This window comes from Pteropus medius, unplaced genomic scaffold, assembly GCF_902729225.1.
Source record: "Pteropus medius unplaced genomic scaffold, Ma_sr-lr_union100, whole genome shotgun sequence".
Taxonomy (NCBI): domain Eukaryota; kingdom Metazoa; phylum Chordata; class Mammalia; order Chiroptera; family Pteropodidae; genus Pteropus; species Pteropus medius.
Window position 1 is genome coordinate 38,170,480 of NW_024340849.1, and position 25,887 is coordinate 38,196,366.

Genomic DNA, 25,887 nt, shown 5'->3' on the forward strand with positions numbered 1-25,887 from the left:
TCCCTCTCACTCTGTCCCTCTCAGTTTCTCAGTCCCTCTTCATCTCTCTCATTCTCTATCTTTAAGAGGAGGCCACGTCTTGGAGGCTCTGTTGCGCAATGGCTAGCGCATTGAACTTCTAAGAGGAGACCACGTCTCTGTCTATAGAGGTGTGTTCCTTCGCTAATAAGCTTTCCTTTTGTCTCTAATTCTGGCCTGTGCTTGAATTCTTTCCTGCGTGCTGTCAAGAACCTTCCCTCTCTCGGTGCAGGACTTGAGTCCCCACTCGAGAGGATTCGCCCTCTCTTGCATCAGTACCAGCAACTTCCAGGTTTACAGTGGGGCCCAGAAGGACACTCCAACCTAGGAGCAGGCAGGAGAAAAGCTGAAGTACAGCCTTGAGTCAACTCAGTGCTTGATGGGACTAGGATCACCTGACCTGCCCTGACTGCCCTTGGGGCTAGTGAATCAGCAGTAAATTCATAATTGATTTCCTCTTGTTTTCCTATGGGTCTGTGTTTACCAGAGCCACCAAAAGCTCAGGGGAACTCCTGGTGTTTAAAAGATGCTTCTGGCAGTTTCTAAAACTTAAACAAAACCAGGCTTTTCTGTTTTTCTGGGCTTGTTTGTTTTTTAATTCTTTTTCAGACTATATGACTGATGTCTGGAAGGATACGTACTGACATTTTTATAGTGGTTCTCACAGCTTGGCAGGTTTTCACATGACTTTCATCTTTGAACTTTCTAAATTCTTTTTGGTTTAAAAATGAGCATGAGTAATTTTTATAAAAAGAACTGTTTTTAAAAGTACGTATACCTGCATTAACTGGGAAATCTTGACTATCACAATTTTGCAGCCTACTTTTCATTTAATAAATATTTTATTGTGAATGCATGGGTCCCTGACATTTGTATTTGCATGTATACATGTCAAAAATTGTCATGTAAATGGTGGTTATCTTGTACTGTGAATGATTTGTTTTTCTACTTTGGTATTATTTGAATTAAAAAAATATACGTGTATTATCTCCATAAGCAGGAAAAAAAATTTAAGGATAGGGTAATAGATATAGAAAGGTCCATAAATATTAAGTAATCCAACCAATCATATCATTCCCCTCTCTAATAGACCCACCAGGAGGTGTCCAGCCCCTGTATCACCACTCAGATAACAAGGAGCTGCCGTCCTGTCAAAGAATCTGCTCTCTCTTAGCACAGCCCAGATTCTATGTAATTTCCAACCCAATACTCCCAGTTTTAACCTTTGAACTACCATTCACAGTCAAAATATTTTCGAGCTTCTACTCGTGCGTGCCACACCTTGTAGTGTGTGGGATATAGCAATCAATAAAACAAGCAAAAATTCCTGCTCTCGCAAAGCTTAATATTTAGTAAATAGAAAAAGAAATGAGTAATATTATATCAGATAAGAATAAGTTATACAGAAAAAAACAAATCAGGGGACAGAGTGATACTTGTAAAATTTCGAATGCTGTGTTAGCCAGCTTCCAAGATGGCCCTCTGTGATTTTCACCTCCAGATGTACATGTCCTCATGTGGTTCCCTCCCAGGTTGAACAGGGCTGCCCTGTGTACCAGAAGGATACTACACAAATGACAGGCCATGTCTTCTGAGGGTAGGTTATAAAAAATATTGTGGCATCTGCCTTGCTTTTTCTTGGATCGGTTGCTTTGAGGAAAGCCAGCTGCCATGCTTCAAGGACCCTCAAGTTGCCTGTTGGAAGGCTGCTGCCTCCGAAGAACTGAGGGTCCCTCACAGAGTTGCAGTTATGATGTTGGCCAGGGCTACCGTTATCTAAAGTGTGACTGAAGACAAAGAGGATCTGCTTCTAACTTCACTCATGTGGTTATTAGCAGGAGGCCTCAATTCCTTATGTGGGCCTCTCCATAGATGCTGGAGAGTCCTTCAGACATGGCAGCTGGCTTCTCCCAAAGCAAGGCATCCAAGAGACAGCAAGGTAGAGCTACAATGTCTTTTATTATAACCTCAGAAGTCACACACCACCACTTTTGCTATATTCTTATTTGTTAGGATCACTAAGTACAATCTTTTAAGGGGAGAGGAATTAGCTTTTGCCTTCTGAAAGGAGAGGTGTCAAAGAGTTTGTGAACATATTTTAAAATCACAACACTCAAGGTTGATTTTGTAACATTACGCACTGGTCATTTGGAAAATATTTGTTCAGAGTTTCAAGGGTCTTTTAAATGTTGATAATTTCATTATACATTTTCAAAAAATCCTGTTACTGTAATGGCTCTCACTAGGTATCACTACACACCTATTCGAATGGCCAAAATAAAGAAATAGCGATTATACAAAATGCTGGTAAGGATGGGGAAAACTCATACATTACAGGTGGGAGTGTAAAACGGTACAGCCACTCCATAAAATAGTTTAAGTTTCTTACAAAAATACATGTGCATTTATCGTGCAACCCAGCAATCACACTCTTATGTTCATGCAAAAACCTCTGTATAAATGTTCATAGCAGCTTTATTCACAACAGTCCAAAACTAGACACAAGTGTCTTTCAGTGGTGAATGGTTGAACAAACTCTGGTAAGTTTTACAAATCTGGTACCTGGATCTTTTATATTGTCAATCAAGTCATTGCTAAAAACTGAATAAACTGGGGTTGATGTGAAAGTTCTTAGTCTCTTGAATCTAGTTTAACAATAATTGGCTAGTAGGATTGCTCAGCAGCTAATGTTATCCAAAGTTACCACCATGTTGACTGTATTCTTCCAGCTTATTGGGGTGGTGGTGGGTGGATTCGGGGGTGGTTGGGGAAACAGCATTAAGTCCAAAATCCTACTTGTTGTATTTCCTTACTTTAATAACACTGCTTAATAGTGTAGAAATTCATGCAAGCTCAAGTGGTAATATAACTTTCATAATTCTATTTGCACAACATACTACCACATGCCTTCTTCCCCCTTTTAAAAGTGGTATTGGAGTGGCTCCCTGTGGATTTCTAATAGCTTCCCCATTTTCCATCATTCCTCATCGATCATGGGCAATGTTCCTACAATCTCATCTGAATATTTCCCAAAAATCTTGGATATTTTTCATCCAAGCAAAATTTTAAGTCAGTTAGTACAATGCCCACCCCAACACCCACCCAGAAAGAAAACATTTATTTTTTAAAAAAACTTTGTTATTTACCTTGGGCTTTGTATTAGTCTGCGCGAGCTACCATAACAACATACCACAGACTAAGGGGCTTAAAACAACAGAAGTTAATTTCTCATAGTTCTGGAGGCTAGAAGTCCAAGATCAAAGTGCCAGCAGGGTTGGTATCTGGTGAGGCTTCCCTCATTGGGGTGCAGATGATGCCTTCTGTGTCCTCACATGGCCTTTCCTCTGTTTTCATGGAGATAGCTCTTTCTCTTCCTATAAGGACACCAGTCCTATTGGATTTTGTAACATTACATACTCGTCATTTGGAAAATATTTGTTCAGATCTCATGACCTCACTTAACCTTTATTACTTCCTTAAAGGCCCTGTTTCTAAATACAGTCATCACATTAAGCGTTAAGGCTGCAACATATGAATTTGTGGGGGAACACATTTGGGGAAATAGGCTTCAATTCCTCTGCCCAATGTTTGTTTTTTTTCCATTTTCCAAATATGCTACTTGAAATAGATGAAATAGGAGATAAGTAGTTGTTTTTACTTAATAACAATATACTAATACTTTAAGCAATGAACTCCTTCCTTGAAATTTCAGAACTTTTCGATATTTTCTACATTTTTCATAAACCTTGGCTTATTTGGCACTTTACCCAGATATTGTTCCAATGGTTTCGTGTCAAGTATTGTGATTATGTGTTCCTTCTGTCCCAGAAGGCATTAGAGAGATTAAAAAAGAAAAAAATATTTAGAGCTATGGGTTAATAGCTCTCATTCTACGAATACCCCACCTGCCCTCTCCATCTGCTGCTTTATCTTTCTATTTGATCTTAACTCCTCAAGAAGCTCTTTGGGAAAAAGCTGGAAAGCCTAGGCCAGCAAAAGTAATGCTTTCTCAAATGTAACCTTGTAATATTTTTTCCCCCCCTCTTTCATTCCCTTGCCCCCATGTTGCCATTTCCCCTTAAGAACTGGATCTCTGAAGGTGGGGCATCTCCTCCCACACACTCATGGGGCGTGCACCCAGGGCCTGGTGCCCCCCAAGGCCTGGTTTGTGGCTCCACCCAAGACCTTCTGATGTAAAGCAGACATGCTAACCACCACACTATGAAACCACCCCTGTAATATTTTTTAATTGAGAAACAAATAGGAAATCAAAAAATAAAAACAAGATGCTTTCAAATGAATAAATTGTCTCCAAGGATAAAATAAGCTTTGAAAACTTAAATCATTCTTTAATTTTTATGGAATCCCTTTAACGCTCAAATAGAAAAATATATATCTTCAAAAATATGAGGTTTGAAAATACAATCAGATGAACTTTTCCCACCCAATTTCTAAAGTGCTGCTAAACTGCTCAGAATTTCAAAAGATGCAGACAATCTCTTGTGACGGCCAGAGCCTACAAGCAGAAAATGTATTGTTTCTGACAAATCTCAGGGTTTTATAAAGAGGAAACTGACAACGAATTATCTTGTTGAGATAAAAATTCCGTATACAGTCACCTTCTTTTGATAACTTATTATCCACTTTCACTAAAGTGAGGTAAAATATCCTTATTTCTATATTTTGTTTTTCTTTCAACTTGTATTTGATTATTTAGAAAACCATTTTCTACTTTCTTTTTCTACTATGTGAAAATATACTCTCTGATCTATAGAAAAGAAAAAAACTATTTAATTAAAAGTAAGTCATTTAAAAGTAAAGTCTAAATAGGAGAAATTAAGGGGGGGAAATTGCTTAAAATAGTACTGCTTAATTTTATGCGGAAGGGGTAACTTAGTGCTAGGACATTAGTTAATATAAGGAACAGGAAGGAATCACACAAAGAACCAATTCTAAAATGACCTCTTCATTTTTAATTTCTTAAAAAGCATGTTCACAGCACACTCCAAGAATGCCATGCAGCAATGGTTTGCTGCTCTTAGTCAGAGTATGTCAGAAAACAAGACAAAGAAACTTTTAAATGGTTAATGGTTTTAAAAAATTAGTTACCTGAAATTTCTGTAAATTCAATAATCACCAGTCATTTAAATCTTTGTTTCAGAGTGGTAAACATTTCAGAAATGTAATAAGTATCTACTCCAAATCACATTTCTCTGAAATGCAGTTAAAAGCTATACAACAGAAAACAAAAATATTTTTCTAGAAAGAACATATTTGGCATTTTTAAATAATGTTCAAAGAGAAGCTTTCAAGTATACATAATGTTTAGATTTTTACTTTCTATTACCAGATTGGGTGGCCAGTGGTTCCAATCTGAAGTCAGTAATAGGAGGAATGATTACGTTGTAGTTAATGAACTTCGATCCTAAGAATGCCAATGTACATTTTTAGTAAAGTACTTGCTTTAAGAAGTGGCATCCAGTCAGTACTAAAAATCATTAAAACTGAGGCCAGGTATTTCAAATTAGTTGGTTAATTTTGTGCCCAAGTTGCTTTAAACCTAGTTTTCATCATCTGATTATTTAATATTTCTAGTTAGCTTGCTATATTTCTCTCAAAAATCAATCAGTAAGTATATATTTTGAGTGAAATGAAAACTGAACTTTGTTTCACTGACTTCATTAAAATATGTCAAACATGGTTAAATCTTACATTCTGCCCTTCCAGATAATTTACATTTTCATTACAAATGCAGAGCAGCTGCACCATGAGTTACATCCTATCCATTTCACCTAAATGTAGAAATACCAGAAGTTAATTTAAAAAATTTTTGGATAGTTAAGAAGTTCTCGCATATATTTCTCTCTCTCAGAAATCTGCGATAACTTTCCTTGGATATGAGTATGGAAAAGATGACTTCAGTTCATATTCGTGATGTACCAAATAAAAAGTATTTTGCTTGTGTCTATTTCCATCAGCTATTCTGAAACCAGATTTCCATTTATAATGCCTACTAAAAGAAGACATTTTCCTTTAGAATCACGGTCACAATCTGGAATAAGGATTGCAAAGAACTAATTTCAGGCCAATAAAATATTCGAAGAATGATGACTACAAACCAGGGAGGTGATGAAGCAGGTATGTTCTGATAAAATGCCTCCCTTGTTAACACATCTGTCCTTTCCTCCTCTATTTGGAAATGTTACCTAAGTTTAAAAAATTCTCATCAAAACATTTTATACCACAAAGCCTATAAAATCAGGTTGATTTCAGCTAGATAACCTGTAGCTGTTAAAGAATTATATTATTTTGTTTATAAGATGAGAGGTAGTGACATTTTATTCTCTCAATACTGAGCTGTCCACACATCTGGCACATGGGTTACAAGGGGGAAAAAAAGCACAGAAGCACCATTGTACACTCCTCATGTTTTGGTATTTCGAGTCACTCATAACTTCATTTGCCATTGGCAGCAGCTGACAATCACTGCTGTGCTAACAATAGAAGCAGTGGGTATTGGTGTTATTCATCATATAGGACTGGCGGACCTCCATCATCTTTCAAAAATGAAGCAGCTTTCCTTCCATTCTTCTGAACATGATCTTCGTTCATTTTCTCCAAAGCTTCTATCTACAAAATCAATACATTGAATCCACTTGTCAAAATTCTACTTCACAGAAATCCTACGTTAGATTGAGCCAGCATTTTTCCTCTTAAAACGAAGTCAATCTTAATGATGCTGGCCTTGAATCAGAATTACAGTATGTAACACCTATTACAGTATGTCACATACATATTATTACATATTATTACTTACGACACATACGTGCATGGTTTTTACTAGATTATATTACCAGGGTTAATATTTAGTATCTTTATCAAGCTCTTAATTGGAATCAAGATACATCTTACTGTGTACTCTATAAAGCTTTCAAGGAACAAGAAAAAGGAAATCCCAGTGTTCATTCAGCAACAGTAACAGCTACTGAGCAACTACTGAGCTAGAGGCTAGATTTATCACCTTTCTGGTACTTCTCTGGCCTTAGAACCAGCACAGCTTGGTGAAATTCAAGTCGTACTGGGGAGTTCTGGAACAGGCTGTAATCGTTCTCTGCTTCGATATATTGCTAAGAATAATTAGATGCTGTTTCATTTTTTAGTTTTTGTTCAATTTTAAGAGACCCTCTCTGGAGGGAGATTTTTTTTTAATGGTTCTATACATCTTTATTGTAATGACTGGGTATCTCTAAGGATGGCCACTGTTAACTTTCTATGTTCAGTTAAAAGCGGGGACCATGTGTTACAGCTTTTCGTATCACCGAGAGTGTTCCCCAATTAACTGCCTCATTCATAAAACAGAGGAAACACAGTGTACTAGAAATGTGTTATTTGTCCATCTCAACAAGGCTGTAAACTCCTCGAAGAAGTGTTTTGCTATATGTCTATCCTAGGGTTTAAGCCTGGAAAGGACCGAAAATATCTCAAGAATTCTAGATAAATTTTATTTTGAGGTTAAGAGAGGATAAAATTAGCTCTAGGTTTCAGTTACCTACTCTATCCAGTACTCCATTACCAGCAAGGTAAAACAATAGCTAAACTTACCTCAGCTAGGAAATCAGCTTCATTATCTGCTGAGATATTTAAACCTGATACAGCATTGAAGAGTTCTCGTTCACTAAGGGCTTCCTTTACTCCTCCTTTCTGGAAAAACTAGTGAAAAAATATAAGAAAGTAAGAGATATTAGCAAGGTTCCCTTAGAAAATAAGAACAGGAAAAAGTACCGTAAGACACCACTGAATTCCTTCCATAGTTTTTAAACCATAGATGTTCCCACTTCAACTTTAACATGCTCAGGTTCTACTTGTTTTTTGCTCTCTTTACACATCCGTGCTGTATTCTGGATTAAGTTTGTCATGATCGACAGCTGGGTTAAGTCTGTACCTTCTATAGCTATAAAAATGAGTAATTTATAAAATTGTTTGACATTGCTTTGAATGTGCAGACTCAAAGCATAAATCAGATGAATTAAAATTTTCAAGCAATACATTATTTCCAATATGAAGTTATTCTGTCATTTAGAAAGATCATTACCATTTGAATCTGTTGCCAACAATTCATTTTGTTTAGAAACAGAAAACATATATGACTCAACTCTGCATTCTAAGTTTTACCTTCCCTAATCTGTTTATTCTGCCTCCCAGAAAGTGATCTGACACTATGCCACTAAGAAGAGTATTCTCCTTTTAGTGGTAATAATACAGTAAGCATGCAGGCTTGCAATATGACATATCAGAGCCTCTCTTTAAGCACTGTGCATGTATTAAATGTCTACTCACTGCTTAAATATTTGGAGCCAGAATAAAAACTTACTCTATTGGAAATTTAATTCAACGGCCCAAATGTGAGGTATAAAATCAAATTCTGACTGAAGAGAAAATCTGACAAATGATCTTTGTCTCTTTATCTTGAAAAGGCAGCCAGTAACTAAGCCCTTCCTTCAATTTCAAAGAATACCTTACTTATCTTAGTAGTGAGAAAAATATCTGAATCTGTTATAACCCCATAAAAATAAAAGCCATATTAGTTTACATGCCTACCTGTGAGACATTCCTACAGTCACGGAACAGGAACTCTAGGCCGTGAGGATGAGTTGGTTCTACAGACTGACTGACATCGATCAACCAGACCTATTTAAATACAGAGCATACAATGGTTTACCTTTCGTAATTTACACCAAGTCATTTAATCTGCATGTTAACAAAATATGCTCCTCACCTTCCCAGCATGCCACAGCATGTTATATTCACTGAGGTCGGCATGCACAAGAGTACATTCATTATATAACTGCTGCATCAACTGTGGGGAGGCAAGGCAGACATTTAGGAACTGAAGTAACAGTTCTAATTTACCTATACAACTAAAAAACAATATTATCCAGAAAAATCAAGACTAGGTTAAAGAACTTTTTCTTTGTACAGTCTAGAATTGGGTTTGTTTGTTTGTTTGCTTTTTAAGGCAGGGTAGGGAAACAGTGAAACAATGGAGGGGATGAGTGTGTGACACTCTACTTCCCTGTCCATGTGACAGCAAAGAGAGTAGGATGCATGCCAAGGGGCAGACTTGGATTCTGCAGACCTGGAGTGAGACAGTAGCCATGTGTTTGCTCACTAACCAGGAGACTTTGGCTTACCCTTAATAACAGGGCAAATGGCCCACTGAGACCTTCATGTGGTATATATAGTTCCTAGGCAAAAAGTATTTTCCTGCCAGACATAAGAGGAAAGCAATATTCTTATAAATTAAGTGACATTATATATTAATTATTGATGGTGACCCCTAGTATTGTAGTAGAAATTGCATTAATGCTTTGTTTCCCAGCCTTAGTAGAATCAAATAAGAAAAGTACATTACTATTTTACCTCTTTCTCAGCCACCCACCACCAAAAAGTAAGCCAGAAAAGTAAACTTGATTTTCCTTTGAATGTTGTCTGTCCTATCAGAGACAGAAAAAGGTTGATTTCCTCCCCAGCTACAGCTTAGAAAATTAAGTCAGATAATACTTCTATAGTCACATCAACTGCTGCATGACATGAAAGCTTCATGCACAAACTGTGCAAAATGTTTCTCCACGAATCAAAACAATAAAGGAACAGTGATAACATTGGAGCATTTTCTTAAGCTAGGAGGGCCTCAGGTTGAATTCAGCTGCTGTCCAGAAGCATAAATAGCTTCCTCAAGATTCTCACATGTGCCTTCTAACTCTAACACCTGTACAGATGTTAGCAGAGAGAAACTGCTCCCTACCATCTTCAGTTTCCAGCTTCACTTTCTTGAGTCCAAATCTGCTTCTCTCAAATTTCCCGACAAGGCAATTCCTTTGCTGTCAGAGTTACAGTCATTCAAGATATACGAACCAATTTTTATCTGCTAAATGTAGTAATGTAAAATTTTATTTACCTGAAGTTTTATGAATAATAGCTTAAGATTTCTATGTATACACTGATGCTAACTTGCTTCTAGGTCTATTTTTCTAAAATGACTCAAGACACATGCATAATGATACAGACAACTCTTCAATATTAACATTCCTTCACAAACTTCAGTTTGTCCCTCTTATAGCATCATAAAATAGTACTATTTTAAGAAAAATTTTTTAAAGTTTACATTAATATTTTTAGAAGTTGGTGTGTGAATACTTTGAAATGTACAACTTACGTGAAGAGTTTGATAGTAAGCTTCTTTCATTTCTTCACTACTGAGCTTTACTTCTTTCAATTTAGGGGCTGGAACTTGATCATGGCCAATAAAAGACATAACCAAAATGTGTTTCTTGAGTAGTACAACTGTTGGACAAGGAATTCCAGCTCTCTGCATTCTATACAGAAAGAAATGATTAAGAATGTTAAGATATGAAAGAGAGAATGTTTTACTTATTCAACAAACATCTAACGAGGGCCTACAATGAGCTGGCACTATGTTCCACCCTGGAGATGTGGAAATGCAAAGACTGTAAGACACAGACTCTGCCCTTACGGAGCCCATGGACTGGTGGAAACGACAGACAGGTGAGAAGATGATTACAGTGTAGTGTGGTACATGCACTGCCAGGGGGGCGGGCAGCTGCTATGGGAGCATGCAACATCAAAGAAGGCTTATTAGAAGTGGGTGAATGGGAATTAGCCAGATGAAGACAGTGTTGGAAAATGCTGGTCTGAGGCTGGAAGCAGCTCATGGAAATGCATGGAGGTGGTCCAGAGCACAGCCCATCTGGGAAATGTGCATAGATCAACATAGCTGGATCCTGAGTAAGAAGAAGGGCAATATGGATTGAGGCTTTGGTGACAGGTAGGCTCTGCATCACAAAAAGACTTTGAACTTTACACTAAAGACTTTATACAGGGTCTGATGAAGAATAGTAGAGAAGAGATTGAAGGATTGTAAGACCTCTTATGAAATTATTCTACTTAGATATCCTACTAAGAAGAATTTTGCAACTAATACATATGGATAATTACATTTGAAAGCAAACATCTTTAGAAAAAAGCTAAAATTAAGCTTTTAATAGATTAAGATATGTGAGGTTTATTAATGAGAGTTATCATTTGGTTGATAAAACAAATTCCTTGACAAATTCTGCTTAGAGAATTGAGAAGCAAGTCTAATAAATTAAAGAAAAATGTAATTTGACTGTTAAGACTGTGCCCCCACCAAATTAACAAACATCAGATATAATAAACATTTTCTAAAACAAAAAAGGGAAGTCATTATTCATAATAAGCCTAATTGAAAGCTGAAAAGAGAGCATTTAGATATACGATAAAATGTTGTAAGCAGAAAATGACTTCATTTCCCTCCAACTTTACTGAGGGAATAAAAAAGAAAATGGTTTATCCTAAAAATATCAATTCATACTTATAAGCATGGAAATATTTCTTAAGCTCATTAAGCATTAGAATTTCAAGGCCTTCCATAATTTCTATAAATGAATTTAAAAGCATAGAATTTTTTGCCTGGCTAATAGGCCTAGTACAAAAACAAAATTACTCAAGATTATGTTTGGCACATGATTTTCTTTACCTTGTGAGATTATGCATTTCTTTTTCTGCCCACATTCGGATGATCTTACGTGGATTTAGTTTACTGAAGCGATCTTTAAACCTGAAATCATCTTTAATATATTTGTCACGATTCTTAAACTCATTAAGGGTTGTTTTAAATACCTTGATGGCACATTCTGTAGGTATAACTTTACTATCTTCCTTTTCATCCTCCATGCTAAGTGGAAGAAAAAAAATAAGTCAGTATAAGTTGACAGCTCACAAGTAATACAATTTCAAAATAAAGATTCTATGACGCATAAGTAGCTCTACCTTCTCTGAGAATAACACACCTTTTTTTTAAGCTTTCAAGTTTTGGGTCTTAATAAAACCTTAGGTTTTGTCTTTTTAAATCAAACACACTTTCAAATAAATTCTCAACCAGTTTGCAACAATCCTTAATATAATTCTCACTTATTGACTATGGAATCAAACTCAAGAAACAGTGAAAATATATGCATTTTAAAATAGTGAATAGTCTATCTGGGATGGTTCAGGGGCAAAATCCAATGAATGCAACAAAATAGAACAGCTTTTTAAAATTGTCTCTTTTACTGCTAGTAAATATAAATGTGAGTAAAAGGGTCCCTGCCCTATGAATATGCAAGGAGGGACAGGGGAGAATAAAAGAGGTACATAAATAGAACAGATCCCTTTGGATTGGAAAGGTCAGTCAAAGCTTCCCGGCACAGGTGGCATCTGAAACAGAACCAGGACAATGGGTAGAATATTACAAGAACAGTCACAGTATTAAAAGAAGCAGAAGTAGGAAACTACAGGACACGTGCGAGGAACAACAAACACTACAGCTAAGACTTGGCTGGAGAGAAGAAATAAAAGAAATTAGAGCTAAAGAGATGGGATGGAGGCAGATATATAAGAAGCACTGACTGCCCGGGTGAGAAGCCTGCAGGCGGGCATTCCCAAAGGTAGTAGGAATCACCATGGGCTTGACACACTTGATGAAGTTCAAGTTGATGCCAATGTCAGGATGGAAGGGAGCAGGAGCGGCTAGAGGTGTGGGCCTACTAAGGATGCTAATGCAATAGTCCCACAATAGTGAGTCACTGAAAGGGTTTGAATTGTGGTGCTGGCAGTGTGAATGAAGAGGAGGAGGATGGAAGAAGAGACAATAATATTTACTGTTAAACACCTGAAGGAATGTTAATCTAGAAAAGAAATAAACTACAGTTCCCAGAAAACAGCATCTGACTCAAACTCCCAACTCCCACCACTTCTGTACCATATTTTCCCAGCTGACTCCTCCTCCTTCAGCGACCCTCAGAAGGTTAAGAGGAGTCCAACTGGTTCTAAGTAACCCCTTTCTCTTCCTATGAAGTTTTATTTAGCTCCGCAGCTTTACATATCCTCTGCACATGAATAACCCTTACATTTCTATCCTCAGTCCTTTCTCCAGAACTTCAAGCCCTTTCTTCCAATCCCACTTGAAACCATTTAGATGTCTAGTCAATATCTTCAATTTACCATGTCCAAAACAAAATTCTTGATAACTGCACCCGAACCCTCCCCTTCCCCAGGCTCTTGCCTCAGTGAAACGCATTACCTGGCTGCCCTAGCCAAAATTCATCCTCTGACATCCCATATCTAATCCAACAGCACATAGTGTTGTTGATTCTTCAAAACACTGACGATCAACAGAAACTATGAGATAATAAGTTGGTGTTGTTTTAAGCTATTAAGTCTGCGGTAATTTGTTACATAGCATAGAAAACTAATATAAACTTTTAAAAGCATTTATTCTCAGTTGTAGAAAACCGAATGCTCTCTAGTTTTGCTAACTTACAAATGCCAAAATACAGATTACAATACCAATTCCCTCAGAAGATCATTCATTATATCAAAGTATCATTAAATATAACAGAAAATAGATGAAGGATAAACAAGGCAATTGACAAGGAGAAGCAAGGAAAAAGAAATACAAATGGCCAATAAAGCACTTGAAAAAAATGTACAGCCTTAATCATAATTAAATAAATACAAACCAAAATATCAACATGGCACTTTTCATCTTTCACACTGACAAAAAAATATTAAGTTTGGTAATAGCAAGTACCGATGAGGATAAGGGAGATAGGTTCATACTGCTGGCGGTAGCATAAATTAGGTAACCTCACAAGGTGATCTGTCGGTATCTGACCTTTCGAATGTGTACAACCTGTATATCTGACTAGCTTGCAGGGAAAATTTCATTTGCTCTACCATTAAAAGAAACAGAAGTTCAAGATTTCTGGCCTTTGGTGTGATATACAAGGAAAAAATTTTTTCAATGTTTAATAAATAAATCAAGAAACACAACTTGCTCCAATAAGCCAGCTCAGAGGCCCAAACTGAGCACAATCTGGTACTCATTCAGTGAGGCCTTCTACTATTTAACAAAAATGGGACAACGTGCATATAGTCTTTCCCCAGCAACTTCGATGTTGGGAATTTAGTGTAAGGACATATTTGCAAAAGCACACCAAGGCAGATGTACAAGGATGTTCCTGTACATTCACACAATGGAATGTACTACCATAAAAATGGGGTAATGTAAGCAAGGAATACAAGAATCTAAGGTATATTAACTGAAAAACTAAGACCTTGAATGTATAGTATAATCTTTTTTGTTTAAACAAAATAAGGGATATATGCATAAGAATTTCTGGAAGACTAGACTAAACACTGTTAATAGTGATGATCTTTGGGGAACAGACCTGTGGTGCAAGAGTCGGTAAGATGAAGTCTACTTTTCCTTTTACTCTTCTCTGTAAAGTTTTAATTTCTACCATGAATAACCTTTCATTTTAAATAATTTGTGCCATTAAGTTATATTTGTCTAGTCTCAGGGAACCTTCAAATGAAATTTGGAAACAGGGCTTAAAGTAAGAAAGAAAGAAATGTTTATTAGGATTAACACACACCAGGTATTATCAAACACGGTCTCATTTATCCCTGCAAAAATCCTGCGGTGAGGGTTAAGTTTTTAAATGAGGTTAATTAAATAACTTGCTCCAGATCACACAGCTTGAAAACTGTAGAACTACTTTATCCTAATACTCATTTTTATCCTTTTCTTTTTGGAACTCAACAGTATAATTCAATATATGATTATATGTGTATGTCTTATCTAGAAAGGGAGACTAGTTAAATAGTTGAGAAAACCAAAGGCAAAGACTTGACCAACAATCATATGAATCTCCTTAAGTACAGAGTTAGTACCTTCTAAACCTAAAAAAAACTGGAATAATTTCTGTAATCTATTTAAACATTTCTGTTTGTAAACCATGTTAAAGTAAAGGAATAGCTGAGCTAGTAAGCCTTACTGTTGACTTCAGCAGTAAGTTACCAAAAGATTTCATATTCTTGCCTTAGGCACATTCCCTAAATGGTCTCCTCTTTTAAAAATCTTTCTTCTTCTACAGTTCTTTACTCATCTAAGCCTTTGTAACACAAGTGAAGTGGGTAAGATCTAAATAGCATAAGATCTCTCTAAAAGACGTTTCCTTAAATAATGTAAGCATTTAAAGCTGGTATTTCTTAAAGTAAGAATTGGAGTTTTAAGGGGAGAAATCAGTGACTGATCTAAGCATGTTTCCTCCGACCTGGTACCAAAAGGCCCTGCAGTGGAAAGACCGTGAGTTTTGAGACAAATCAAGGTTCAAATTTTGCTCTGCCACTTAGAGCTGCCTGTATGATATAGTATAATTATAATGCAGAAAATATACATACAGAAAAAAACACTAAAGGAGTCTACACAAAATTATTAATGATTATCACTGGAAAGTGGGATTAAGAAGACTGTATTTTTCCTTATACGTCCTTATGTTGTCTAGATTTTCTACAATAGCACATTTTAAATTACTATATTTTCCACGCAGCATTAACTTTGATTCCATGTAAATCATTAATATTGGGGAAAAGGGGTTAAGCTTCTGTTGACATGATGGTATTGTATTTTGCTCACTTACCTCCCTCCATATGCATGAAAGACAACGGATTCCTTTCCTGTACTAATACAGCCAGTGATTGTCTCCAAAATTCCAGAGTTGACCATTTTATACATAAGTAAACGTGTCTTAGGATCAACTGCTTTTTCCTGCAAGAGATAAAGCACTATAAATGAAAAAGTTAACCACAAAACATTTTCTGAACCATTTCTAATATCTAACATTCAAAATACATTCTTCTTTCATCTTTATTATTTATTAATAATAGGCTCTTAAGATGGCAGTCAAGTCATTCCTAAAACTGTAACTCTGTCTTTGAAAGTATCTAAAAGAATCATTAAAAATCAGACACTAGCTTAGTGAAAATCTTATTTTATTGCCAAAGTTTAACAGTTTTTTAAAATAGCTCTCCTAATGTACTTAACATTCGTTTGTTTTTCTAAAGGTTTAAAAATTAGCTTATTCTCAAGATGTCAGACACTACCTTCATAAATGTAAAGCATTAGAAACTTTTAAGTTATTATAAATTTATATGTCATAACGTAACGAGAAATAATTTCTTTAAAATCTTGGAACATTCATATGTATTGTAAACTACAGTCCAAATTATGACCACTAAAATGTTAGTTTGAATAAGTAATTAATAACCATGACATTAAATCTGAAAAGCCAAATAAGCAAAGCTACTTGGGTTTTATTTACATCTTTGATTTGAAAAGTCAATCTCATGGAAAAAATAAAATCAACCATGTTTTGTTTTTTCTTTCCTCAAAAATGAAGTTTCCTAATATAAAACTTCCCATCAAACAACAAAAAAAGTAAGATTACTTACTGCAGTGGAATGTTCTTTTTTCTCATGAAGGCGGGCACTTCGACGTTCTTCAGAGTAGGCATGTTGTTTTAGCGCATTGAAAACATGGTTTGATAGTTTTAAATCCATTCCAATTCCATCTCCTACCTGAAACCCAGGCGCAAACTGCCAGAAAGAAGAATTAGCATCTGAATACTTTAAAATGGAACAGTAAAACAAAAAAACAAAAAAGATCAGTCTTTACTTGGAACAGGTTTCCTACTCAATAGATGATGAGGCTATAAAAGCAGAACCCGCAAGTATTAGAGAAAAAAATAAAAAACTTGCTAATAAACAGGAGAAAGGAGATCAAGGCTATTTAAGAAATTACAACCCAAAGGAAGAGGTTTATTCTATGCACAGAAAAAACCCAATCACATCTAAAAACTAAGGTGTTTTGGTATATGCTTTGTAGCTTGCTTTTATATCAAAGGACACATTATATTTTGAAGACTACACCAAATCTTACCAAAGAAATAAAATTTCATAATTATTTTTGAGTTGATTAGTATAGCAAGCTATGCCCATACCATGACAATTATCTTCTGGAGCTGTACTGTTTAATATAGTAGCCACTAGCCATATGTAGATATTTAAAGTTAAATTAATTAAAATAAGGTTAAAAATTCAGTTTCTCAGTTGCACCACGCAAATTTCAAACGCTCAATTGTCAAATATGGCTACAATATTAGATAGCATAGATAGAGAACATTTCTACTACAAAGAAAGTTCCATTGGACAGGGTTGTTCTAGAGTTAGATCTGGATTATTTCTAGAATTTAATAAAAGGTTTACTTAACAAGTATTTATGTTCTCAAGTCTAAATGTTTCATATTAATCACAATATTTATGAAAGATGAAAAATGCTTTTTTTTTCTATTTGTTTTAAATTACATTTTATTTCAGATTTTACAAGGGTGGTTCAGGCACTAAAAATTTCAATAAGCATAAAAGGAGATATAGTAGAAAGTATTTCTCTCTCCCATTACTATCCCCTAATTGCCATTGGGAAGGGGTGCTATTTAATGAAAAATAATATGCTGAAAGATAAATATGTCATTTTCATAAGAATAGTTTCTTAATTTTGGAATCAATATAAATCAAACTTTTTAAAAATAATTTAGAATTTTATCCTGTGGCACATTATATTTTCGTTAGTTGCCAAGAGTTTTCATAGTATTCCTATATTATCATCTAAAACATCTTTAGAAAGGATAAAGGATATTTGTAGAAATTTAAGATATTGTAGTTAGAGTCCCATGTTTTTAACTTATACTAATAAAACTCTCGATTCACAGATAATACTTTCTGTAACTTACATTTTCCATTCTGGCTGTATTCTTTCTCCCACATACTACTTCATCATGTTTGGTGGTGATGTCTTTTCCTTTTCCAATAAAACCCTTCTTGGGAGTAGGAACTGGTTTTGCTAAAGGCAATTAAGACAAGCCAGGTATGTAAAAATAGCAAAAACTAAATTGTTGCATTCAATATTGTCTGAAAAGATATCTGACTCTAACAGTAAATTCTCAAACTCGATTCAAAGATAAATATAAAATACAAGGATTCACTGGAAAACTTAGTCTTTCTATGTCCCCTGAGCAAATAAATTCATTGATACCTGGTATGTAGGGATCATCACGAGTATCCTGCCAGTCAACCTCATCTTCAGAGCTATCGCTGTCATAAGGATGCACTTTTCGATAATTTTCAAAGGAAATGGAAACTTAAAAGGCAAAAATAGTTGAAGACTTATTTAGGAGCACATTACAAGCACTTTCTACCACCCAATGCAGTTGTCACTATAAGGTCATAGTACCTTTGCTATCTCCATTGAATTTTTTTTCTTCACGTCTAAGCTGTGCATCATATTCTCTGTCAAATTCCATCTGTAGCATCTGAGCCAGCATTAGGTCGCTGGAAGTATCAGTGTTTTCTCCAGTAACAAATGGTCCTTCAGCAACACTATTCAAAATAAGGCAATACAAACTAATATAATATGCTGTGTAAACAGATGCTACCAATTATGAGAGTAGGATGTGCCTTTTCACTATTAAAAATTGTACTGAAGAAACAATGGAAAAAAACTATGTATCAAACTCTTCACCTTCTCCTGCCTAGCTGCCTTCTGACCAATGGCAGGAACCCGTGAGAGCACCAACTAGGAATAAGAAAGCTGCAACAGAAAGCTAAAGGGTCTCTAATAAAGTCCAAACTGAGACCTAGAATTCATCTGTCCTGTGTTCTGATCAAAGGAGAGATAATATCTATATGATTAACTATAAATATTTGATCAAAACTGTACCCTACTTCATTATTTGATCATCTGCAGTAACTAAAAACCCAGAGAAACAGAGTGCTTTGCCCAAGATAATATTAAAACTCATCACAGAATCAGAACTAAAACTCAAATGTCAGTGGACTCCCAGTATGGTGCTCTTTCTACTGCATTGCTTTTCTAAATGTATTTCTTAATCATTTGTCGTGACAATCACTAATCAAATTCTTAAACTTTGTTATAATAAGCTGCTAGACAAAATAGATTCACTGTGAATTTTACTTACGCAACTTCAGGAAAAGTGGCAGCTTCTTCTTCTAATTGCAATTCTTTAGCTAACTGTTCACTCATTACATCAGCCAAAGAACAAGATATTGTATTTTGAGGGGTAGCCCATGGACACTGTTAAAAAAAAAAAAAGACAATTTAATTCAAAATACTGACATCACTACCTCAGCCCTCTTGAAATAAAAACTAGGTTCATTTCACAATTCTAAATTTTTGAGGGGCAAGCTTTACTTAGCAGCAAAAAATGATTACACTTGATAGTCTAGTAATTAAGACCATTAATACTGAATAAGATATCTAAATATCTCTTGAACTTGCCCACCTCCCCTTGTATGACTCTACTCCAAGGTACCACCTTCCCATCACCCGGCAACTTTTAAGAGCCTCCTAACTAACCTTTCTGCTTCCAGTCCTGCTTGTTTCCATTTGCAACACCATAATACGATGGTTCTTCTAAAATGCAGATTTGACTGGTCCAGTTTCCTTACTTAAGCTTTCATTGTTTTAATGTTTCCACTGCCTTTAGGACAAAGTCCAAACTCATTCCTTTACTACCATCTAATTTAGAATGCAGCATATGATACCTGTTTTAGCCACAAAATTGTTTAATCAAATTCAGCCACTAAAGGCTCTATAGCTGGCCTAAGGGCCTGCTGGCATGACTCCCAGAGACAACTGGGCAACTGACCTTTGTTCCGGTTCCACAGCACTGAGGCTCAGGAATTTAGTTGGTTCAGATTATTAGCATGGAGCACTTCAGGGTTATAAATGATAACTATGCCTAAGTGATTCAGAATCAAGTTTTATCTGGTCTCCCCCTAAGACTGATTAGCTAGCTATATATCAGGGCACCAGCGCATGCCTACACTAGCCTGTTGCAGAATCGACCTGGAGAGAACAGGGAAGCTTCCTCGAGGTCTGGTATGACTTCATTCACTCAGATCTCATTAGCAACTGAGCACAATCCTGGTGAGGATTTTGAGGTCTGGACTCGAAGCTCTCTGCAATCTGGAGAATATAGCTAGTCTTTTGGCCACATGACTGCTGACTTCTTTCTGAATCCTCTAGGCAGAAGACATACATGTCGTCTTTTAACCTGGAAGTGCTTGGGCTGATCAGTTTGCAAGTCCAGGTTCCAAAAGGCAAATGACTATTCTCTAACTCAGAACTGTCAATCACATTTTGCAATGACTAACAGTATAATGAGACAATAATTCACTATATTTGAATCACTATAGATAGACAAAAATTCACTAGATTTGGCTAACTATACATAATTTACAGGTTATTTAAGTCACACAACTGAGTAGTTATAATATCATCCCCATTTTATAGATTTAGAAACTGAGACACAGAAAGGTTTTTTAACCCAAGATAACACTGTAGAAGGAAGTGCTGAGATTTGAATCAAGGCAGTAGGACTTAAAGAGTACTTTGCTATACTGTTTCTCTAATTATCTTGGCCTAGGATGTGAGAAGCAAGCTACTGTACTGCCTGCAGTCTAAAATCCAAATTCCTCAGCAATAAATGCCCTTCACACTGGGCCTAATTTAACTTTTCAGTCTCAATTACCCTCATTACCCTATGCTCTAGCAACACTAATTAAATGCCAAATACGGCATACTTTCTCCCTTCCTTCAGTTTTGAGGATACCTTCAAATGTTCTCTCAATGCTTTTTCTTTCTTCTCTCTTTCCCCAATTAAATGTCACCTCCTCCATAAGGCTGTCTCAATTTCATCAGACAAAATCAGATCTTTTCCTTTGTGTTCCCATATTACTGTGTACAGTTTGAGCAGGACCAATCACTAGAGTTACTGCATCAGCTACCATATAGCAAGAGCCCCTTGAGAGTCTTCTCATTCTTAGAGTCCAGTATAGAGCTTCAGACATAAAGAAGCACTCATGCATTTACTGAATATGTGCCAAAAGAAACACTAGAGGATTTCATGGAACTGCCAGGTTGTCCCTAGGTTGTAGAGGTCTGGTGCCTTTCTACACCGTTACTAAAGTCCATTTCTCCATATTAAAGTTGACTCCTTTGCCCACTCACTGCTGCTGCTTCTAGTCTTTTGCAAGTAGTCAATTAATTCTACTAATGTGTTAACTAAAATGAAATTAACAATTCCTAGGAAGAGGCAAAAATGAGAGGCAGTAATTTTGAGTGGGTGATTTTGAGGCAGCGATTTATCTACTCCCAAAATAGACTGAATCCAAAAGGGACACATGTGGGGACTGCAGGCACCCTAACTGCCCACTCTCACTGCTCTTGCTCCTCGGAGCTTCAGACTCTAGAGCTTACTTCCCTGTACCTTGCTGACCAGCTCAGCCAGGCCCCCTTCCAAAAAGTTGCCAACTCCCATATTTTGATCAAATCCAAACTCTTCAAACCAGCAGTCAAAAGCCCTGCATGAAAATTTTCGAGCTGTGTGAGGAATAGCTACTGAGCAGAGACAATCCTCCACAGGCACAAGGGGTTCACAAACCCATGGGGGCATTAGAAAATTTACTGGAGGTTCCTCCTAGGAATGGGCTCCATAGGGTGTATGTAGGGGAATCCTCTGTCACCATTCTGCAGCTCTTCAGTAAATTGGTAATGAGAGAAACTTCAGTAAATTCTTTGTACATAGAGAAACTTCATGAAATGTTAAACTAATAATGATAATAAATCTAAAGAGATTTAAAAAAAAAAAAAAGCCCTTCACAATCTTCTCTATCTTTGCTATCCAAGGTCATTTCCCATGATTCCCTTCATTAACATAAACTCCCCATTGCATCAAGATCAGATGGGAAACCCCACACAATCCTTTCCCGTTTTTCTGCTTTAAATGACACCAAGCCCATAACCGGCTCTCTGATTCACTCTTTCCTGAGACCCACCCTGTTTTCTTCTCCTCTGGGAGACTGAATGAACCCTGCTCCTTGGGGTTCTTCACATTCTCCCACTCCTGGCTGGCTGCATATTAGAGAAATCATTCCCCTTTCCTTCCAGCAGGAGCTGAATGGGTCCTTAGCTGCCTATCCCACTTTTTTTTTTTTTAAGCTTCTACTGCAAACAAGAATCTAGTAAAATAAAAAAAGGTAAACAGAAGGAGGCACATAATAAAATCTAGTCATCAACTTGAAACAAGTCAAGAGAACCAGAGTCACAGGAAGGTCCCTCTTCTACCCGTGCTGCTAGAAGATATAATCTGGGCAGCATAAGTGGGAATTTTGCTTCTTAAAACAAGGTTCTCTGGAAAACATGATCTGGGTCTATATAACAACATTAATCTGTTTTGTTTTCTTTTTTTTAACTTTAGTAGTTTTAGATATTTAGAAAAATTTCAGAAACTACGAGTTCCCAAATATCCTGTTCCCAGCTTCTCTAGTGTTAGCATGTTACCTCTGTCACAATTAATGAACCACTATTTATAAACTATTAACTAAAGTCCATACTTCATTCAGATTTCCTTAGTTTTCCCCAAATGTCCCTTTTCCATTCCAAGATCCCATCCAGCATATTGCAAAACACTGTCGTCATGTCTCCTTAGGCTCCTCTTGGCTGTGTTTCTGACTTTCCTTGTTTTTGATGACCTTGACAGTTTTGAGGAGCACCACTGGTATTTCACAGCCTCCTCTGAAGCAGAGCTACACACTTCTTTACTTTTTGCTCCTAGTTAGCCAATCCTCCCTTCTTGGAATTCCCTAATACTCTGTCCATAACAGCAGTTTGCCATTTTATAAGTGGTACCCCAGGACCCTGGGGGAAGGATCCCCAAGACCATTTCAGGGTGTCTATAAGGTCAAAATTATTTTCATAATAGCATGAAGACATTCATTGTCTTTTCTACTCTCATTCTCTCAAGAGGGTGGAATAAGAGTTTTCCAGAGTCTGTATCAGATATGACATCACCCTCATGGCTAATGGAACATGTGCTTGTGTATTCTTGCATTTTCCAAATTTTTCTAAGGTAGTAGGTTTAGGATATAAATGCATTTTTAGAGATTAACTCAATTTGTTCTTGATATATCTACCTACTGTGCTCTTATTAGTCATCTTTGATTATAACTGCTATAACCTACATATCTGTGAGGTGGGGTTTTCTTCCTATACTTCAACCAAAACATATCACAACAGATTGAAAGAAAAAAAGCAGCTATGAGAATCCAGTTATCTTCTATTAAGCCAGACATTAAAAGATTTGCAGAAACGTAAAACGATATTATTCTTTACTATTTTTTTAAAAAAAATAGTTTTTTAATATAAAAATGTTATTTCTATGAACATATAATGACTTAAGTCACTTAGCGTTTTTCAATTTTGCCATTTTAATTTATGATATGATAAGTATCAACAGTAATAACCAATATAAACAAAAGTCCTCTGGGGTCCTCAGTGATTTTTAAGAGTGTAAAGAAGTTCTAACTGAAAAGTTTTGAGAATAGTTGGCCTTATACACTCTTTCCATTTTTCGAGACCATCCTCAAATTTCCACTTTCCCTATGTAGGCTTCTGTAATCACTTTCGTCTTCCCAGAGGTTAAAGGAAAGGGTTAGGTGAAACTTGTAGCATCTAATTGTTTTGCCTGTGAAAACGCTATTTTCCCAATAAACTGTCAATAAACCCAGGATGATTTTTTTTGTTGCATGATAAAAAATGAAACTTTACAGTTCTGACGATGTACACTTAAATGAAAATATGACTGAAATCAAATATTTTATTATTAAATTAGTTCTGTTAAGTAAAATTTGTTCTGAGGTCAGTATTCTGAACAAAGACTGGTCTCACTTGACATTTTTAGCAGCCTTTATAGATACTTAACTGGAAGAATCTAACATCTAGAGTATGTATTTATTAGTATCCGTCTACTCATTTTGTATGCCTACTGATCTTAGCCTTGTAAACAAGGCCTTAACAGAAAAAAAAAAAAAAAAAAAAACACAATATAACATGTAATGTAACCACAATTGCCAATGGAATATATTAGATTCTCCCTACAGTTGTATGAGAACCTTAATAAAATTAATTTTCATTAACTTAGCAGCTAATTATTTCCCCCTTTTTCTGTTAAGACCTGGCCTGAAGACCCAATGAGATTAACAAATGGCCCTTTATGTGGAACAAATATTCTGTAATCAGCATGTAAAACACAATTATTAAAAAGTGGGATTCTTTCACAACCTTAATTTGAGGAACACAAAATCCCAATTGAAGCAAGCCCTCAATAAAGTAGCAAAAGTCTTTTCATCCTTCCAAAGAAAGTCTCATTGAAAGGAGCAACCTGAAAACCAGAAGCCAAATGTGAAATGAACGTAATAGTTGCCCATTATAGGAAAATACTGAAATGTTACATCCCAGGCAGATGGTAAGAAATTATAACCTTTATACAGTATGTAGGGTACACTTGAGTATTAGCCTGGTGGGGAGGGTGCTCCTGGATTTGTCTTTTACTACTTAAAAAACAAGAAACTGCCGAAGGATAACCACACTTGTCAAGTTCAGGAAACAGCAGCCTAAATCACCTCTCTGCCCGGTTTCCCGTGTGATTGGGCTGACTCACTTGGCTCTTGAAAAACAAGACGGTACTTGCTTTCCCTCAAACGTCAAAGTCTCTAAGGGAGTGCTGCCCACAAATATGCTACGGAGGTTCAGAAAGCAAGGGACAGACCTAGAGAGAGCCCGAATCGCCCAGGGTGGCCTCTGGCAGCCCAGGGGCCCCCTCCCCACCTCTCCCACCGCAACCCCGGCAACCCTGCCTCCCGTCCCTTCTGACCCACGTCGCCGGGGTCTTGTCCAGAACTTTCCGAGTCTCCTGCGGGCTGCCTCGGCACCTGTCAGTCTCTCTGGGCCCTCCGAGAGGACCAGCCCAGGCTACCAAGATAGGTGCATCAGTCCCGACCGCCACTCACCTTGCTGGGTCCCCAGGCCGCTGCCGGCCTGGGCTCAGGCGATGCCACTTCGACCAGATCCATGTAGGGGAAGAAGCTAGCGACGAGAACAGAGCAGAGAGGTGGCAGGATGGGAAAGCAGCCGCCGCCGAGGACACAGGCGGCGGGGCAGGGACGACGGGGTGCCGGTGCCGGAGCCGAGGTGACAGATGGCGGCGGCGGCCGCCGCGTCCGGAACTAGACCTCTTCTCTTCCGCCCTCTCTACTGGGACCGTGGCGCCCGATTGGCCACCGCCCGGGCTCCGCCTTAAGTCAGCTTTCCCCGCCTCCGGAGGGTCGCACTTCCGGCCTCTGCCGGCTGGTGCTTGCGGTCAGTGTCGCCGGTGTGGGGCGGAGCCCGTGTTGGGTGTGGTTTCCTCTGGCCAGCGTCTGCTCTGGCCAGTCTCTGCACTGGCCCGCGCCGTCTTACCCTTCCTTCCTTCCTGGCTGCGGGAGATAGCCGCTAAATCTAGTTATCTGCGTTTGACTGCGTGGACTATAAATAAACAAGCAAGCGAAGCTCTTCGTTTATTATTTCCCGGGTTAATTCTAAACTGGGATGGTTTGGGAGATAAAAAAAGCAGGTGTAGACAGCGGAGGGAAGCAGAAGACAGTCGCATTTTTATGTTATTGTCATCAGGAGGCGGGGCATGGAATGTGAAAATTTCTAAAATGCGTTATACAACATTGAGCACAAATAGGACAGTCTAATTAAAATTTTGATTCGGTATTTTGTGGCGAGATTCTCATAAAGTGACTAGATAAAAATAGCTAAGCATTACATTTCACTATATTCATACTGTATTAATTTGTCAATCTGAGGCACGACAGGGCAAATTTCCTGGAGTTTGGGGGAGACCAAGCCCTGGACCAAGAGAAGAGGGTCCTTTGGCGGAGAGTGTGGAAAGAATTCAATTCATGTGTTAAAGTGAGATTGAAAAGGAAAGTTAATTAGAAAAATGAAATTCTATCATTAGGTAAGAATCCACACACAGATGT

The 25,887-nt window shown here is 37.1% G+C and overlaps 1 protein-coding gene across 2 annotated transcripts; it reads right to left on the minus strand.

Moving 5' to 3' along the window:
- Positions 1-5,999: 5,999 nt before the first annotated feature.
- On the minus strand, positions 6,000-25,191 carry RIOK3 (RIO kinase 3). 2 transcript variants are annotated; one of them, XM_039844525.1, is made up of 13 exons: positions 24,871-25,191; positions 18,978-19,093; positions 18,233-18,378; positions 18,035-18,139; positions 17,733-17,842; positions 16,396-16,539; positions 15,585-15,712; positions 11,597-11,794; positions 10,235-10,394; positions 8,795-8,875; positions 8,617-8,706; positions 7,621-7,728; positions 6,000-6,648 (listed from the first exon to the last, which is right to left on the minus strand). In XM_039844525.1, exons 1-13 carry the CDS (start codon positions 24,931-24,933, stop codon positions 6,541-6,543), a joined length of 1,557 nt encoding a protein of 518 aa, XP_039700459.1. In that variant the 5' UTR covers positions 24,934-25,191; the 3' UTR covers positions 6,000-6,540. The 2 variants fall into 2 exon arrangements, with proteins under 2 accessions (XP_039700459.1, XP_039700468.1); XM_039844534.1 differs by lacking the exon at positions 24,871-25,191 and adding an exon at positions 19,376-19,432 and having other exon boundaries at positions 6,541-6,648.
- Positions 25,192-25,887: the final 696 nt, after the last annotated feature.

Excerpts from the sequence above, each read along its gene's own strand:
- RIOK3 (XM_039844525.1), bottom strand. The coding sequence starts at position 24,933 with ATGGATCTGGTCGAAGTGGCATCGCCTGAGCCCAGGCCGGCAGCGGCC. Across the intron at positions 16,540-17,732 it reads ATACAGCCAGAATGGAAAAT|TTTGCGCCTGGGTTTCAGGT; the intron begins GTAAGTTACAGA and ends TCTTTCTGGCAG. Across the intron at positions 10,395-11,596 it reads GAAATGCATAATCTCACAAG|AATGCAGAGAGCTGGAATTC; the intron begins GTAAAGAAAATC and ends CTTTCTGTATAG.